The 15,922-nt window shown below is 46.5% G+C and overlaps 1 protein-coding gene across 1 annotated transcript in view; it reads right to left on the reverse strand.

The window, feature by feature from the left end:
• Positions 1-3,392: 3,392 nt before the first annotated feature.
• LOC144168452 (uncharacterized) overlaps positions 3,393-15,922 on the reverse strand; it is a 28,515-nt gene continuing 15,985 nt past the window's right edge. The window contains exons 5-6 of the mRNA XM_077697434.1: positions 13,402-13,654; positions 3,393-3,465 (exon numbers count right to left, since the gene is read on the reverse strand). Of these exons, the coding sequence (XP_077553560.1) occupies positions 3,437-3,465; positions 13,402-13,654 (282 nt within the window). The 3' untranslated portion in view covers positions 3,393-3,436. The remainder of the gene's footprint in view (positions 3,466-13,401; positions 13,655-15,922) is intronic.

Here is a 15,922-nt window from a genome sequence, read left to right on the forward strand (position 1 = left end):
TCCCGGACTAGGGTTCCACTATCACATTTGAGCTCATTAAAATGTTTTCTCTCTCTCTCACCTGCACGTATTTCTAGAATGGGTCCCCGGACACCAGAAAATTGTAGGGAATGAAAGGGCTCATGCCCTTGCTCGTGCAAATCGAAACCCGAGCGACCCTCAACCCTGACCCCAGGACTACAGCCCCAAGGAAGAACGCGCCGCCCATCGCAAGGCCCGGAGGCAACAGCTGAAGGACCTTCGCAGATCCCGCCGTAATATTCCTCCTCCCACTTCTGACCTTACACGCCGCGAAGGCACTTACATCAGCCAGGCTCAGATTCTCTCCCTTCCTTGTGACCTCGTTCTTCACTATATCATGACCCGAGATGGCACGCCCCCCTGTCAGGTGTGTGGTGCCCATCCCGACATTAAACACACCTACTAGACTTGTCCTCGCGCCAGGCGATCACCTCACTTTCTTCATTCACACCTTTTAGCATCCCACATTCCATACTCATGGGAAAACTGGGCCGCTCCTCCACCTGATCTTCGCCCCATCCTTTGGCCTCGCCTCGCCCGGCACATTGCACTCGTGCGGGGCCCTGACACCTGCGGAATTCCCACCTGAACGTCTTCCAGACCCACGAGAACCACATTTTCGGCAGCCCGGACATGGGCCGCTTTAAATAAAGTTTGATCTCTCTCTCTCTCTCTCCAGGTTTATTTGAAGGCGTTTCATGACTCTAGGCGTTCATGTGCGCGTTTATTACTTTATTTGCGTGTTTCCTTGGTCTTACTTGGGTCCGAACTTGGTAGTATCTATAAAGGCATCTCTAAGATTGGCCGCTGTGCTACTGGCATCGGCCTTGTCTACGGTCGCACTGCCCTCTTTTTGACGTCTTTCCCAGCACTTGCTTGCGCAGCTTCCTTTCCTTCCGCCCTCCCGTGTTTGCGGGTACATCGCGCGTGCTCTATTTTCCGGCCTCTTGCGGGCACGTCGAAACGTCACGCGTGTCTTGTTTCGTAGGGCTTCTTGATGCGGTGGTACCCTTCCGCGCGAATTTATATAAAAGCAGAAATACGCGACTGTAAATCTATGTGAGTACCTTTCATCACTATGACCACCGGTAAAGACAATAGATGAGTTCGCACCTTTGTGCAGAATTGTATCATCTCAGCTTCGCTGGTGATCCGCCTTCGCAAAAAAGAATGGCTCATTTTGTTCCTCATTGTTCGAACTATTATGCTACTAATTATTTATCTTATTTTAGGGCCCTCTTCAACACGGCACAGTTGCGTACATTATCCCGCGGGACACAACTTCGCCGCTGACGTGATCCTTCGCGCTTGGCTTTGCCGGATTATGCAATATCGGGGCCTGGGTTTGACTGCGCCTTTGGGGTCCTAATGATGATGACGGCGACGTTTGGTTTAGATGCCAAATTTCTTGAAGCCTACGTGGTAAATTACTACACTCATACACCCGACATTATACGCCTCGAGCGCTGCCTGAAATCCCCCTAGCGGCCCGTTTCGAAAGCAGTCGCGGGAGCCGCCGACCCACTCACCACTGTCGCCGTTGCTTTTGCAGCACGTTCGCGACTGATATTTTCCGTTTGTATGCGTTGGAAATACATATTTATGGGGAGCAGTTAGTCTGTTCGCAAATGTGGTGTTTATACGAGAGTGTATACGCATCTGACACGATCCGTACTGTGGTACATTCGGTCCGCATAAGCTCCAGGTGTGTGTCACAAGCCGGCGTCACGAAACCGGCATATATGCATGGAGCTGATTGTAATTACACTGCCCTGAAATTTACTAACAGTACCTCCATAAGCAGCGTTCGTTCAGATGCTCATGCTACGGCTATACACTGCGATGTAAACGGTTTCGTGTGCTTTCATAATCTAGCGGAGCACTCATACCTGACATCCCGCCGGTTACGCTTTATATCTCGGATATTGATCACTCCCCTGAACAAGCCAATGTGGCATAAATTTCACGCACATTCTACGCAATACGCTGGATAATGCAAAATTACATGCGGGTGTCAGCACAAAGAATTTATAGCCTTGTCGCGAGGTGAGCGTTCCCAAACAGTCATCGGTTACATATATCCTCCGCTTATATATCCACGGCCGTGACTAAGCGCTTCTTCGAAACATCATCATATGACACAGGGAGCTTGCAGAATTTTGCACAAAAGTGAAATCATAGGGTCTTAACCACACTCTTGCAACACCTTTTATCGCTTGTGAACTTTCTTACTGTATACTTTAAAAAATATGTCCGCCAAGTGATCAGCTGTTAAAGTCGAAAAACAAAATAAAGGTGAATGCGCAGCTTGTGTGTGATTACTAAAACGGTCATTCCTTGATTTGGCTCCGCATTTGTACACAACGATAGTTATGCGCCTCCCTCCTCCTCCACCCGCTCACGGAAAATATCAGCGCATTTCGCATCTAGTTGGTCTAGCGGGTTCAACCTAACTTAAGGTAAGACGAACGTCTCTAGGGTTTCCGAAACTGCACTGGTTTTTTTATTCCCGCACGAGCTATTACAAGCTCGAGGCGTATAAACGTGCAATTGTAAATTCTGCACAGAGACACGCACACTCTACCACATGGTGTGGGAGTGCCGCCACATGCACACATCCCTTGCCGCAAATCCCAACCTGTCATTAGAGCAGTGGAAGGGTCGGATGACCAGCTCCAACCCGGATGGCATCACAAAATGACCTGGCGGGAAATGCAGGAACTTCTCAGCCTACTCTGTAATACTGGGAATAAGGGTGTGTTGCGCGCGAAGCCTAAGCGATGTCTTAAGCCTAAGCGATAAAAGCGATGTCTTGCCTACAAGTAAGCCTTGGACACGAGTACTAGCTCTCCAAAATTGCGATGATGATTTTGGAGTGCTAGTATACTCCAAAGTCGTCATCGTAATTTTGGAGTACTAGTCTAATTCGACTTCTTAGATCGTTCTTAGATCGCTGCCCCCAGAGCAATGCCTGATTCCTTTGATTCTTTGAGAAGTTGACAATCTTTAAAGGGGGACATTTGCCTCAAAGAAGGCTTCCGCCTTGACTACACCAGCGGAGTCAAAATAGTTTGCAGTAATGTAATCAGTCGTGAAACGCTGCCATGGTCAGAGCCGTGGCACATGGCGATCACTAGGCATTCGGAGTTCATTTCAAGGAAATTTCACACCAAACTGGACAACCAAGAAATTACGTTTTTTGCATGTTTCCTAAATGTCGAACAGCTTCCTGCAGGCAAATCGAAGGAGGAAGCAGAGGCTCGGAACTTTCCCGCGTCGTTTGTTATAGAAATATTTAATTTAATACTGATTCGTAAATCCATGTAGCAAATTCAAAACACTATATTCGTTGGCGTAAATGCTCCTGAGCAGCTCCTCCGGTGACATCCGTTCTAATATACCCGATGATCTGTTGTCAACTCGGCGTGGCCTGTTGATCTGCACCTGCAAGAGATTAGAAGAAAAAAGGCAAGTAAAACTTTTGCCGTGATTGACGTGGTTACAGCGATTTGTCAATCGATGGCTCGGTTCTGGCGAAGCGCCTGCCGCACAGTTGGTGTTGTAGCAGCAACAACTGCATCCGCAATTGCATCACAGCTAGAAAATATACGCTGCTCGGCACCGTACGTGTGAACGCGCATCGCACAATGCGGACTGCAGCCGAAGTTTGACGAGCTATAGCCCTGTTTTCTCTCCGACAGTGGGTAGTGATCGCGCAGATTTTCTGATGGGACGCGTCCGTGGTGGTTCTTTTCCCTATTCCACTTCTGCATACCGTGTTTCTGGAACACACAAGCGATTAGATTCTCTCACTCAGCAGGTGGGCTACGATAGGCTCTGGATTTAGCAGGAAATTGCACAGCACTATAGGCTGAGTTGTCTGAAACTTCCGGCAGCTCCGAGATCCCTTACTAGAGGACAAGCAGTAGCGTTCCGTAGGCTGCAGACATACACTTTCCCTCAACCCGCCCTATGCCATCGGCATTACCTAGAAAGGTATCACGACACTTTCAAATGGTGTGGACTGTCAGCCGCTTCACTCACACACATGGTTTGGGCCGTCTGTTTTTAATCGTGAGCCAACCATTTCCTTAAATATTTCTTCTGGCTTCTCGAGAAGTTTCTTTATATATATATATATATATATATATATATATATATATATATATATCGTTGTCTCTCTCTGCAAACAAAATTGGCGGCGTATGGTCGTCGAAAGGCGATAGTCGTCTGCCGCAACCGCAACTTAAATGCCTCTCTTCTCTTTCCCTCCCACCTCTCACACTATTCCCCTCACGATTCGCTCCTCCCATGATAAACATAGTAGAGGTTTTCTCAAGCCAATTCAAACTTGGAACGCTGTCACTGGCTTAAAACACTGCCGCGGCGCGCCCTTACGGGGGCACCGCGAGCGCTTTTTGTATTTTGAGGTCAAAACACGTTTTTCAAGGCATATTTTTTTTTTGTTTGCGATTGCCGAAGTCAGCAACCCATGTAGCTTTTATTAAAAAAACACTGCAAACATCAGTTATGGGCTGATGTTGTGTCTCGAGTATCCGTAATGCTTACTTCTTGCTCAGAGGTGTTGACAAGTCTGAATATTTAGTAGTTTCGAAATGTTTTGCCTATATAAACGCTTCGCACAAGAATTCTGTGCACTTTGGCACGTGCAGCTGAATCGAGAGACAGGCAGGCAGGGACGGACAGACAGACAGACAGACAGACAGACAGACAGACAGACAGGCAGACAAGGACAGACAGACAGACAGACAGACAGACAGACAGACAGACAGACAGACAGACAGACCAAAATTTTCGCGTTTAAGTAGCCCATCGCGTATTCGCACCTGGCTACGCCGTCTAAGCGGAACTCCCAACTGAGATCAGAGAAATCTGTATTATTTCCCGTTATTCCATTGCTGGCAGTGCACATAAAATATATTTTATTTGTTTCCCGTTTCTCTCACAACCTGGCCCCTCGTCTACTACTGCCCACGCAACGCTGGCCCCTTCCATTCCCCCTCCCCTGAGCAGTACGAGTCAGCGCTGATTATCTCGGCACCGGGCGTCAAGCGGTCCTGGTGCAACGAGCTGTGGAACCTGGAACGAGCTCTCTAATGTGGCCTACTGGATGTAGTAAGCTGACCACCACTCCTCACAGCCCGTTCTTTTGCTCAATTAAATGTTATTCTTCCTCTCTGTTCTGTGTCCGGTTTTCCTAAGGTGGTCGTTGTTTTAGCGATATCGGGCAAATACTGCAACAAAGCATTTTTACTACAAAAAAGTTGTTTTAATCATCATCATCATCATGTCACCTGCATGGCGAAGGCCTCTCCATAGAGTTCCAACCGCTTATATCCTTCTTCATCAGGTTTCACCCTTTCCCACGAAATTTAATCCCTCTACCTTCCTTCGAGTTAATTCCCCTTTTTAATGCGTATACATATAGTATCCTTTGCCGAGTACCAGCCAGGACCGCGTAACGCCTCGCATTTTCACAAAAATGCAGATTTGGCGGAAGTAGCCTTAATGGTTATGATTGCGTAAATTTAGACAATTGGCGGGACATAACTTTGAAAAACCGAAAAATAAGAAAAATAGTAAATATAAAATTTTCATAACTATGATCTGAAAAAAAAAAGGGCAACCTATACACCTCCCCTCAGAACCAAAGAATAAACAAAAAAATCCACAAGAAGAACGCTCAAAATACCAAGAGAAATAGCGGAAATGGCGTACCGTGTAACGCCCGCATTCCCACAAAATGCAGATTTGACGGAAGTAGCACCTTTAATCGCTATAGTAGCGTAAATGGAGATGCAGAAGACTGGCGAAAACTCAAACTCGCAGGGACTCCATGACTGTGTTTGAATTATCAAGATTTTTTCTACATGGGACTCGGGGCACCTTAATTCTGTTGGAATGAAAAATTCACATATATTCAATAATACAATATTCCCACAACAATACTAAAATGCTATTCATGCTTTGAAAAAAAAAAAAAAACATCGCGAATGGATGACTGCTTTGTCTTTGCATGAGAGTTCAAAACAAAGTTTTCGACGCCAGCGAGGGTAGCCACTTCATTGCGTTAGTTTTCTGAAGTGGTCAAGAACTTGTAGATTTAAGCAATTTGCTCAAATTATGCAAATGTGCAGCTACAAGCAGAAAATTCAGAAGATATTTTCAGGCAAGCACAAGCAATAAATGCGAATCAGCTGCATTTATGCAACGAAGAAGTTTAAATTAAGCCGCTTCAAAATACATTGAAAACACAGCGAGACAACTGACATTTTAAAATTTGTTTTATTAAGCGAAAATTTGAATTATTCGAGTTTCAGTTATTGCGAGTCTACTGTAACTGGTCGGACAGAATTTAGAAAAACCTAAAATAAAAATAGAAAAATAAAATTTTCACCAAAGTTATCTGACAAAATAACGAAAATGGCGAACCGTGTAACGCCCTGCCACTCCACAAAAATGCGGATATGGCGCATGTAGCACCTTTAATCGTTTTAATAGCTTAAATGAAGATGATCGCTCGGACGGAGTTTTGAAAAACCCAAAAATAAGAACGGAGAAAAAAATGATGTTTCACAAAAATGACAGGCAAGATAAAAATCCGCATCTTATACATCTCCCACAAAAATCGAAGAATGAACGAAAAAAAAAAGTCCGCAAAAGAACGTTCAAAATACGAACGAAAATATCGATAATGTGGGGCCGTGTAAGCCCTGCATTTGTACAAAAATTCAGGTTTGTCGGAAGTAAGACCTTTAATCGTTGTTATAACATAAATGGAGAAAATTGGTGGGACAGATTTTGGAAAAGCAAAAAATAAAAAAAACTGGGAAAAGTAAAATTTTGACAAAAATCACCGTACAAAATCAAAATATCCGTCTTATACAGCTTCCCCAATCAACCGGAGAATAGGTAAGAAATTCCGCAATAGCACATTAGAAATACGAAAAAGAAAATAGCGTAAACGGAACAACTCTGTAGTGTGCCTTGCATCTCCCCCCGCCCCCCCTCTTCCCCCACACAAAAAATTACGTCATCGCTATGAAATTCATATCATTGGAAAAATAAAAGAAAACTCAAAAAAAAAAAATACCTCTTTTGCTGCTCATTGCCATGTTTGGGTATAAAAACTCACTCTAGACAAGCGACATACGATTGCTACGCATAGACAGTTTTCTGAATTTCTGCAGATTTTTTTCTCCTTTATTCAAAGTTGCTATTAGTGTGCTGCTCGGTCGGTCTAACCGTCCTCAGTGCTCCGAATTAAACGGCTAGCCCGACTGTACTTCCTCTGAGCTCCTCGACTCCTGTCAACATTTTTCCCGCGGAATTTCGAGATGGCAGAGTTGTTCTTTTAAGGTCTGTAGTAATCTGTGTTTCATATTGTAAAATCTCTAAAAAATGTGTAACACTGGTCGCCTGTATTTCACATTTCACAAGGTCACAAATGAGGAATGCCTGCGAAATGGTTTCAAATAATGAAGTAGTTCGAACCCAGTGAGGCCAGAAAATTAGCCCAGCTTCACTGACTTCACGTCGCAAACGTTGACGTTAACAGCGAAGCTGCCCGGCGTTCCCTGGTCGTTAGCTTAAGCTTCGTAGTATTTCTCAAAGCCAGAAGATCGGTTTCGGATCGCAGCCGTTCGCACGTCATCTGTCCTTAGCGTTGCCGACTGGCGGCGTCTTCTTCGGGGGAGCGCTCAATCTTACCCATTTTCCGGACATTCAAGGAACGACCGCCAAGCTCACCCGTCTATCAATGCGCGCCCCTCCGAACCATCAGTAGGAAGCGTGATTTTCGATTGGTTGACTGCTCTCCTCCTCTCCTCGACTCCGCCCACCTGCGCTTGGCGCGTGCTCTCGTCCGCGGCTTGGCTCCGCTCAGTTGCCCTTGGAGCCCGCTCTCCCGCTCCCCCCTGCGCTGCACGTGTGCTTGGCGCTTACTCTCCCCCTGTCTAGGCTATTCCCTCTCCACATCGCTGCGCCCACGTGACACGCCTTTCCTTTCAAGGTCCGTAGTAATCTGTGTGGCATATTGTAAAGCCAACCAATCTAAAACAGTGTCGCTGTTATAGGTACTGCTAATATGGGAACACAAGCGTTCTTTGTGAGGACAGAATAAGGCAGCCAGCTGCCTTAAGACACGGAGCAGACTGTTCTTAAAGGAGCCATGAAGAGAAAATGCAAGTTGGTTTCATTCGAAAGATTTCGTGTTTTATAGTGCCCCCAGCGCTTGTCCGGATACAAACGGTGCTTTATTCACTGAGAAATTACACAATTTAGGTTAAAATTTTGATTTTCCCGCTCAATCGTGCGTTTTCGTGGTCCCAAATGACATCACAGGAACCGACCGCTCTGCCATAGAGTTTCTCAATATTACCTAGAGCGGAAAGTGTCGCTGCGATCGCACGCCGACATGGGAATTGTGGGTAGTGTGCGAATCGGATTGGTAGCAAGTGGCTAGTGCAAAGAGCTATGGATTAGGCTTCTCGGCTCTGAAGCGTTTGTTAGTTCTGTTTTCGGGATGCCCTGTTTGGCATTCAGTGGCTATCACAGACATGTCTAAACAGCAGCGTGATTAGCTCTTAACGCATGTGCTCGCGTTAGCGGGGAGTTTCTTCAGATGAAGGGGCGACCACATGCAGCGACGGCGACAAGCGACGCGAAAAACGCAACCCAAAAGGTGCAACAACAGAGTGTACTTGGCCAAAGCGACAAGCGAATAAAATTAATACACTGCCGCCTATGTCCTCTGTCGTCGTCGCTCGTCGCTACAGTTCACTGTATCGCCGCTGCCGCTCGCTTGTGGGCTGCTTCTGGCCGTAAAAAAGCGAGCGAGGGCCCCGGCATCCGCTTGCTGCTCTATACCGCTTCCCGCTTGCTGCTGTCGCCACTAAATAAGCTTCGCTAGCACACACTATGCGTTTTCTGCACCCATTCTGTTACAATTTTCGTGTCGCTCGTCGCCGTCGCTGCGTTTACTTACCCCTTGAAGCATGCGCTGCCTTGGACAGGCGCAATGGGGCAACACACATATCGACTCGACAAGCCAGTATTTATTTGCCATTTGAAGCATTCACGCAATTTCATAATGCTTTGCGCGCGTACTTGAAGACTTACTTGCGGTAACAGGTTTCGCTTCCACGATAACTTATACCTGCTTAGTCAAAACAAATAAATACAACGCGATTACATCATTCTTGCATCTATAATACTGCATCGCCTGCCAAGGCGCGTAGCATACGATAATGAGACTATATAATGAGATGGAGCAAGAACACAGCTTTAGACAATATAAACAATTTTTTTCAGCTAAATATTACAAAAAATCAAAGAAAACCTCACCCAGTTTGAAGGATGTAATACCTTAAAAATATATCCGAGACGGCCCGCTGTATCTGGCAGCGTGAGCCAAAGGCAGGACTTCTACTTTTTTTCTTTTCTTAGTAACCCTCTAATTTGTTTTGCAGCATAAGACCTCGAACACAGTGCCTCACACAAAACAAAATTTGTTGACAGCGGCACTTTCGGCAGCAATTTTTCAAACAAAAACTCAATTTGCGTAGCCACAAAGTCATTGCCGGCCATGCCATGCCGAACTTCCGGCCGAACTACACACTATGGCGGCACTCATGGAGGCGTAGAGCGCTTCCGCCGATTCACGTTGACGCTAGCGCCAGATTCCACTCTAGGTAAGCTAGTGAGAAACTCTATGCGCTCTGCAGCCTTGAGTACCTTCATTCACGCATCCGCCGTACAGGGTAGAGACACGTATACGCTGGCGCCGCCATTTTCGGTTGCTCGCTTGCCGCCGAAGCAAGCCATTCTGTCAAAACCGCGCTAAAATTATCGCCGCAACGCGGTTTACTGAAGAAGTTTGAATCATATTGTTTGTTTCGCGTTGCTAGGTCTCGTGGGAAACGAAAAGAATAACGCGTTGAGCCCGTTGGCCCAATTGCGGCGGCACGGGACCGTTCAAAGGTTGTCTCCACCCTGTACAGCGGTGTTGGTTTGTTCCCGCGTTTCTTTACGTTCCGTAACCTAGATGGCGCCACCATACCGTGGCAAGCGTTTGGTTTGTTTTTGCCCGCATTTAAACCTGGCTTGTTTTTGTTCTGGGAGAAAACATTCGTTCCCTGAAACAGTGCTCGCTCGACAAATGGGGTCACGTAAGACACCGTTGCTTGCGTCAATCGGCCAGTGTCGTCTGAGACAACCCCAAGCCCCGTAGTGCTGTGCAGCTAAACCAAGCGTGCTGTGCGCAGTACGAACAGCAGAACGCATCAGTACTTCTATGTTTACATGTGCTTTCGTAACTTCCACTGTTTGTCCCATCATTCTTATTGCTTTGTAAAGAATGGGCCCTAAATTTAAGCGCAAATCGCTCGTTCGTCTAGTTTGTAAACTCTACCTAATTTGCGTCTGCTTCTGCCAGCCTCCGCCAATCGCAGAGCTTAGCTCATGTGCCATCATAGGTTCTGTTGCGGGAAATGAGCTGGTGGGTCGCATGACCATTCCCGTTTTTCCTAATTATGTAGCTTATTTGAGCGAAGTTTACGTTAAAAGTGGTGTCAGTATGATTCTAACGAGACAATCTTTTGAATGAACCAAACTTGTGTTTTCTCTTCATGGCTCCTTTAAGCGCTCGTCCCTATTGCTCTACAGAAACGCTGGGAAGCTAAATATTTGTGTCTCAGTCAAGAGAGGACGTAATTGCAAATTCGTGGTAACAATGTGCATACATATACAGGGTGTCCCAGCTATCATGCACCAAGATTTAAAAAAAGAGTAAAGGCGTAACTCGAATGAAACCAGGTGCATAATGTTTGCAGTACTGTGAAGAAGCGGACAGTATTTTTTTCTTTAATTAGACTTAATTAACTAATTGTAATTAATTATCTAACTCGAGAAATACTGTCCTAATCACTAAAGTGTCAATGAGGCACTTGTAGGTAATCACGAGGGGCATCTAACTGCGGTATTTTCAGCGATGAACTAATTGCGTACACATTTATTCTGACTGATAAAGGAAACCCGCGAAATATGAAAAATACCACGTGACGGCGCCTCCGCGCGCACCGTAAAGCAACGCCCTCAAACAGGCTGCGTCTGAGTTAGTCAGAATGAAATAGACAAAAGAAAGAAAGAAGAAATCGCGACGGAGTTTGTTCCTTATCTGCACACGCGTCCCGCGAATCTCGCTGCTGCTGCTCCTTCCATGCATGCTATTATCAAGGTGATGCGCTGTCTCTTCAGGCGGGTAACACGCGAAGTAGTTGCTTTCAATCAGCTTTGTATGGGGACGCTGCTTTACAATGCGCGCGTAAGCGTCGTCACGTGGTATTTTTCATATTTCGCGGGTTTCCTTTATCAGTCAGAATAAATGAGTACGCAATTACTTCGTCGCTGAAAATAGCGCAGTTAGATGCCCCTCCTGGTTACCTACAGGTGCCTCATTGACACTTTAGTGATTAGGACAGTATTTCTCGAGTTTGATAATTAATTGCAATTAATTAATTAAGTCTCATTAACGAAAAAATTACTCTACGTTTCTTCACAGTACTGCAAACATTATGCACTAGGTTTTCTTCGAGTTACGCAATTTCTCTTTTTTTAAATCTTGGTGCATGATAGCTGGGACACCCTGTATAGAGAGAGCGCGTGACTGTGAGGTTTGTGCGTGGGCTCTAGACGCGCAAAGGTTGCTCACCTGCGATGACTCCTCCGACTTCTGTTCCCTTGCGTTTTTGAAATCTGAGGCTGCAGAGGCTGGCTGCCCACACGAGTGCGAAGACAAAGTTGACGACAGCATAGCCCACGAAGAGCGGAACATAAGACCCTGTCGCGTCTCGCGTAACGCCTGCGATTGCGTAGAAAGTTAAATTACCCCATGAGCCCACGCACTGAAAAACAGGTAGCAGTCGAATAACCGGCTACGACGTTTCCGCTGCCAGAAATTGGAGGGCCACTCAAGATTCTGACGTCATCACATGAGCTATAAAAAGAGCGTGCCCAAGAGGCTCGCATGCATGCTCGGGTCCGTCTAACAGAACATCTAATAATGGCGCGACCGCCCGTTATGAAACCTGTTCCGACATGTTCCTTTCGAAAGGTCACCGCGGAGTGCCTCCGAAATTCCTTCAGCAACTGGAAAGCGTTGCGTACGGTGCTTAAATACTAATCAACCATGGTTTGTCGTACGTCCGAGAGTTTTAAGTGGCTTGAAATGCTAACGTGCCACGTGTGTATCTGTCCCCTTTGCTTTCGCACTCCCTGATTTAGACCGACAGTGCAAATGCGGTTTGAATTCTAGTAGAACCGCACTGCTTCGTAGTCTATTACGGTCGCGTTTAGTCGTAAGACGCTCTTTGGACGGGTTTACCCAGGACTTTCATGGTATTACCCACACAACCTGGTGATGGCCTTTGTGTGGCATCACTTACCCGTTTTCCCACTCGCCCATATTGTGTAAATGCTTCTTGTCTGTGCTTACAGTTGCATCGTTCCCCGCAGATGAAACCAATCTACGATGAGAAAACCTTCACGCCGGCTAAATGCGTATTCTTTTCGAGAAAAAGGATCAACAGCTTAAAACAATAAACCCGGTTCTACATTTAGAGCGTAATCTGCTGAAGCAGCGGAGCTGTGGTACTCTTCGGGAGGTACTCGCCCGAGAACAGAGCTCCGTCGTCAGCGGAGGTAGGCTCCCTCACTTCTCGCTCTTCGAAAGGGAGCGAGAGAAACCCGTCCCTTCGAGACCACTGCGCCATCCATCGGTGGGTTTGGGAACTGGTTTCTGCGATTCCGCCGGCGAGTACAGGAACCTGCTGCTACCCCTGCGTAATGCTCGTCTTTCAGCAGACTTACAGAAAGGCTGGCCCTGCAACAGCTCCGCTGTTAAAACTTCCCCAGTAGAAAAAGACGACAGAAAAAAACTCTGTAGTTTTGTCGAATTTTCGCGTGTCGTACTGTCGTCCTGTCGTATTCTTGTCGTGTCGGGATTCTGGTGTTCTGTCGTGTGTCGTATTCCTGTCCTGATTTTATGGTTCCGTCGTGCCGAATTTTTGTATTGTCGTGATCCGGATGTTCCATCAGTAGTTGCACATGGTTTGATGGTTATTGCCCATTGTGAAGAGTAGCGTAAATGGCTGTTCTGTATTTACTACAGAAATGTTTGCCGTTGGGAAAATTGACTTTGTAGTTACGACAGAAATGTGTGCCGTAACAACAGATCGGCTTGTCGTAACAACAGGACTTCGGTTGTCGCAACAAAGCTTTTTTGTCTTATGACAGGAATTCTCGTTAGGTTTTTGCGGCATTCCTGTTGTGATTTTAGACTGGGATATGGCTCGTGCTCACCCACTAGGGGAGTCCTTGAGAGCACGGCCACGCCGGCGACGAAGTTCGTGACCCCCAGGCTGAGCTGCAGCACGTCGCCGTGATACATGCCGGCCACGATGATGGTAGAGGCGATGATGCGGCTGCCCCCAGACAAGCCCGAGACGAAGATGCTGGCCAGAAGACTCCAGTACTGCTTCCCCAGGGCCAGGACCAGCAGGGCGACCGCATCGCAGGTGAAGGTGCAGAGCATCAGGGAGCCGCCACTAAGCAGCTGCGAAAAAAGGAAAGGGGGAGTTGAAATCATTCGCAGCAGAATTACGTCCCCAACAGGACGTTTTTGGGACCTCACGGTGCTGCTATAATTGCGATAGCGCGCGTAGGGCGGGGAAGCTCGTCAGACTTCAAGGAACTCTACAACACTTGCGATAAACACTTTCACTCTTTCGTCCGCGTCTGGAAACACTGCGAAAGCTATAGTTATTGCCAGCACGGAGCGCCATGATTTGCTCGTCGGGGCAGGTAAGCCTTCCGTTTCTGCTTTGATTTTGTAGGTTTCTTATTTAAAGTGGCTATCAAATGCGTTCATTGCTGCAACTGAAGGAAAGCAGTTCAATAGCCACCACACCGCTGTAATCAGTGAGTCTGCGTGCGGGGAATTTTCCCTTTATCGAAGAATTTTCGGCTGTAATTTTAACCAAAATGGAAAAAGAGAATATTTAATAGATGCAGGTAATTTTAGGAGTCTTCGAGTAAAAAGGAAAAATAATATCAAGAAACCGAACTTCGCATCAACTATTACATTTATGTTCAAATATCCTCAGTCGTTTTCTTGCAAGCCACAAGCATCCAAGACCGTTTGCAATGCTGTTCATAAAATAGGAGGGATCGTAGAGGAAAGAACACTTCATGAGAACAGGTCAGTAAAGAGGGAAGCGGCTGAGAGCTGGTGACTGTTGGCATGAATTCCTGCGGTAATATACAAAAAAAAAGTAATTTCAGGTGCGCCTCAGTCCGCGAGCTGTCAACAAGAGATGGCGCCAGCAGTCCCGGCGCTGAGCTAAAATTGCCTTACAATTATTTTAACTGGTCTACAATGTCTTCTTCTTTTTCATACGGGCAGTTTTAACTTCGATCTTCAGCATTCAAAGTAGGCATGCTCTTTGGTACAAAACCTGAAATGCGGAGCGAAATGCTGCTGAATGGTTGGTGGAATTTAGTTCATGCTGAAACACTGATCCTCTGAACACCATGTGCGTCCAGACGGCTACGTAAAGTAGGCATAGGAAGCGCTGGCTATAGGTGGTATTCACTGAAAAGCTTAGCTGACGATTTCTTCGCTAGGCAACACTAGAAACGGCCACGGACATAGACGAAGTGGCCAATGTGCCACGGACATGGTGCGCTTGTGCCACTGCGCCCGCCCGCCGCAGAACAACAAAAAAAAAACATCGGCGTGCGTCGTCTGCTCTGTTTTAACCATTTCTCAACAGTGGTGTCAACAGAAATGTCATTAATCGCACTCACACTGGAGTCGACGCATTACATTGCGTCCGGTGGGGTAGAGTTTCGAACGTCCAACACACGCCATGTGCTTATCACGGACAAGTACCGCCATCCTGCAGATCCCGACGTGACCAGTGACGACGCACTCACATGTTTGCCTGCATGCGTGCCTCGCCAGTGAATACACCCTATAGCCCAAAACCGAACAGTGGATCTATCAGTTGCAGGAAGAGGACGCCGAGATTTTTGCGAGAATTCACGCAGAAACTGCGCGGGGAAAATTCTAAAAATAGGGAATTTCCGAACGTAGAAATGGGAATTTTTCTCCGTAGTACGGAACATCACTGTCTGTAATGGCGTAACTCTAGCGCTCCAAGAACGCCAAGACCGGAAATGACAGACACATATTTAGAGCAAGTTTCTTAGTCATCTTATGGGCATATATAGAGCAGTAATTTTTTGGTAGAGTTCTTTGCGTCCCCCTAAAATAAGCACTGGATGTGTTCGTTGACTACGTTATGCAAGCATTTAAGATATCAGAAAAACTTAGAAGTGTTGCATGTTCCTTTGCAGATAGGTTTTTCCCCGATTCAGCCATGTGAGAAGTCCTCCGTTAAATAAACTAACGTCGCAACCACACTTCTTTAAGACCAAAGGTAAAACACAGTGAAGTAACGTTCATAAAGAAACAAAACCTTCAGAAGGATGCAAAAGAATTAACCTCCGGAGTTTCTCATGATAGCGTTCTTGGAACCTTACTTTTTCTAATTAACTGCAGTCATAAAAGAACCCGGCCAAATTTGACCTTTCGCTGACGACTGCGTTATTTTTAATATTAATAACTCTATTAGTGGCCAAGTAGCTCTAAACTCCCCACTGACATTTTAGATGCAGAGCATCTGATTCACTCGCCTTGCCCCTCCGGCGTCGTCGTCGTCGTCGGCGTTGTCCACCCCTTCCCCATTCTCCTCGCCGCGCCAGCTGCGCTCTCCGCCTCTCACCCCCTCTCCTCTCCGATAGCGAACTCTCTCTCGCG

Source organism: Haemaphysalis longicornis, unplaced genomic scaffold, assembly GCF_048455015.1.
Source record: "Haemaphysalis longicornis isolate Haplotype H1 unplaced genomic scaffold, Haemaphysalis longicornis Haplotype H1 scaffold_2, whole genome shotgun sequence".
NCBI classification, from domain to species: domain Eukaryota; kingdom Metazoa; phylum Arthropoda; class Arachnida; order Ixodida; family Ixodidae; genus Haemaphysalis; species Haemaphysalis longicornis.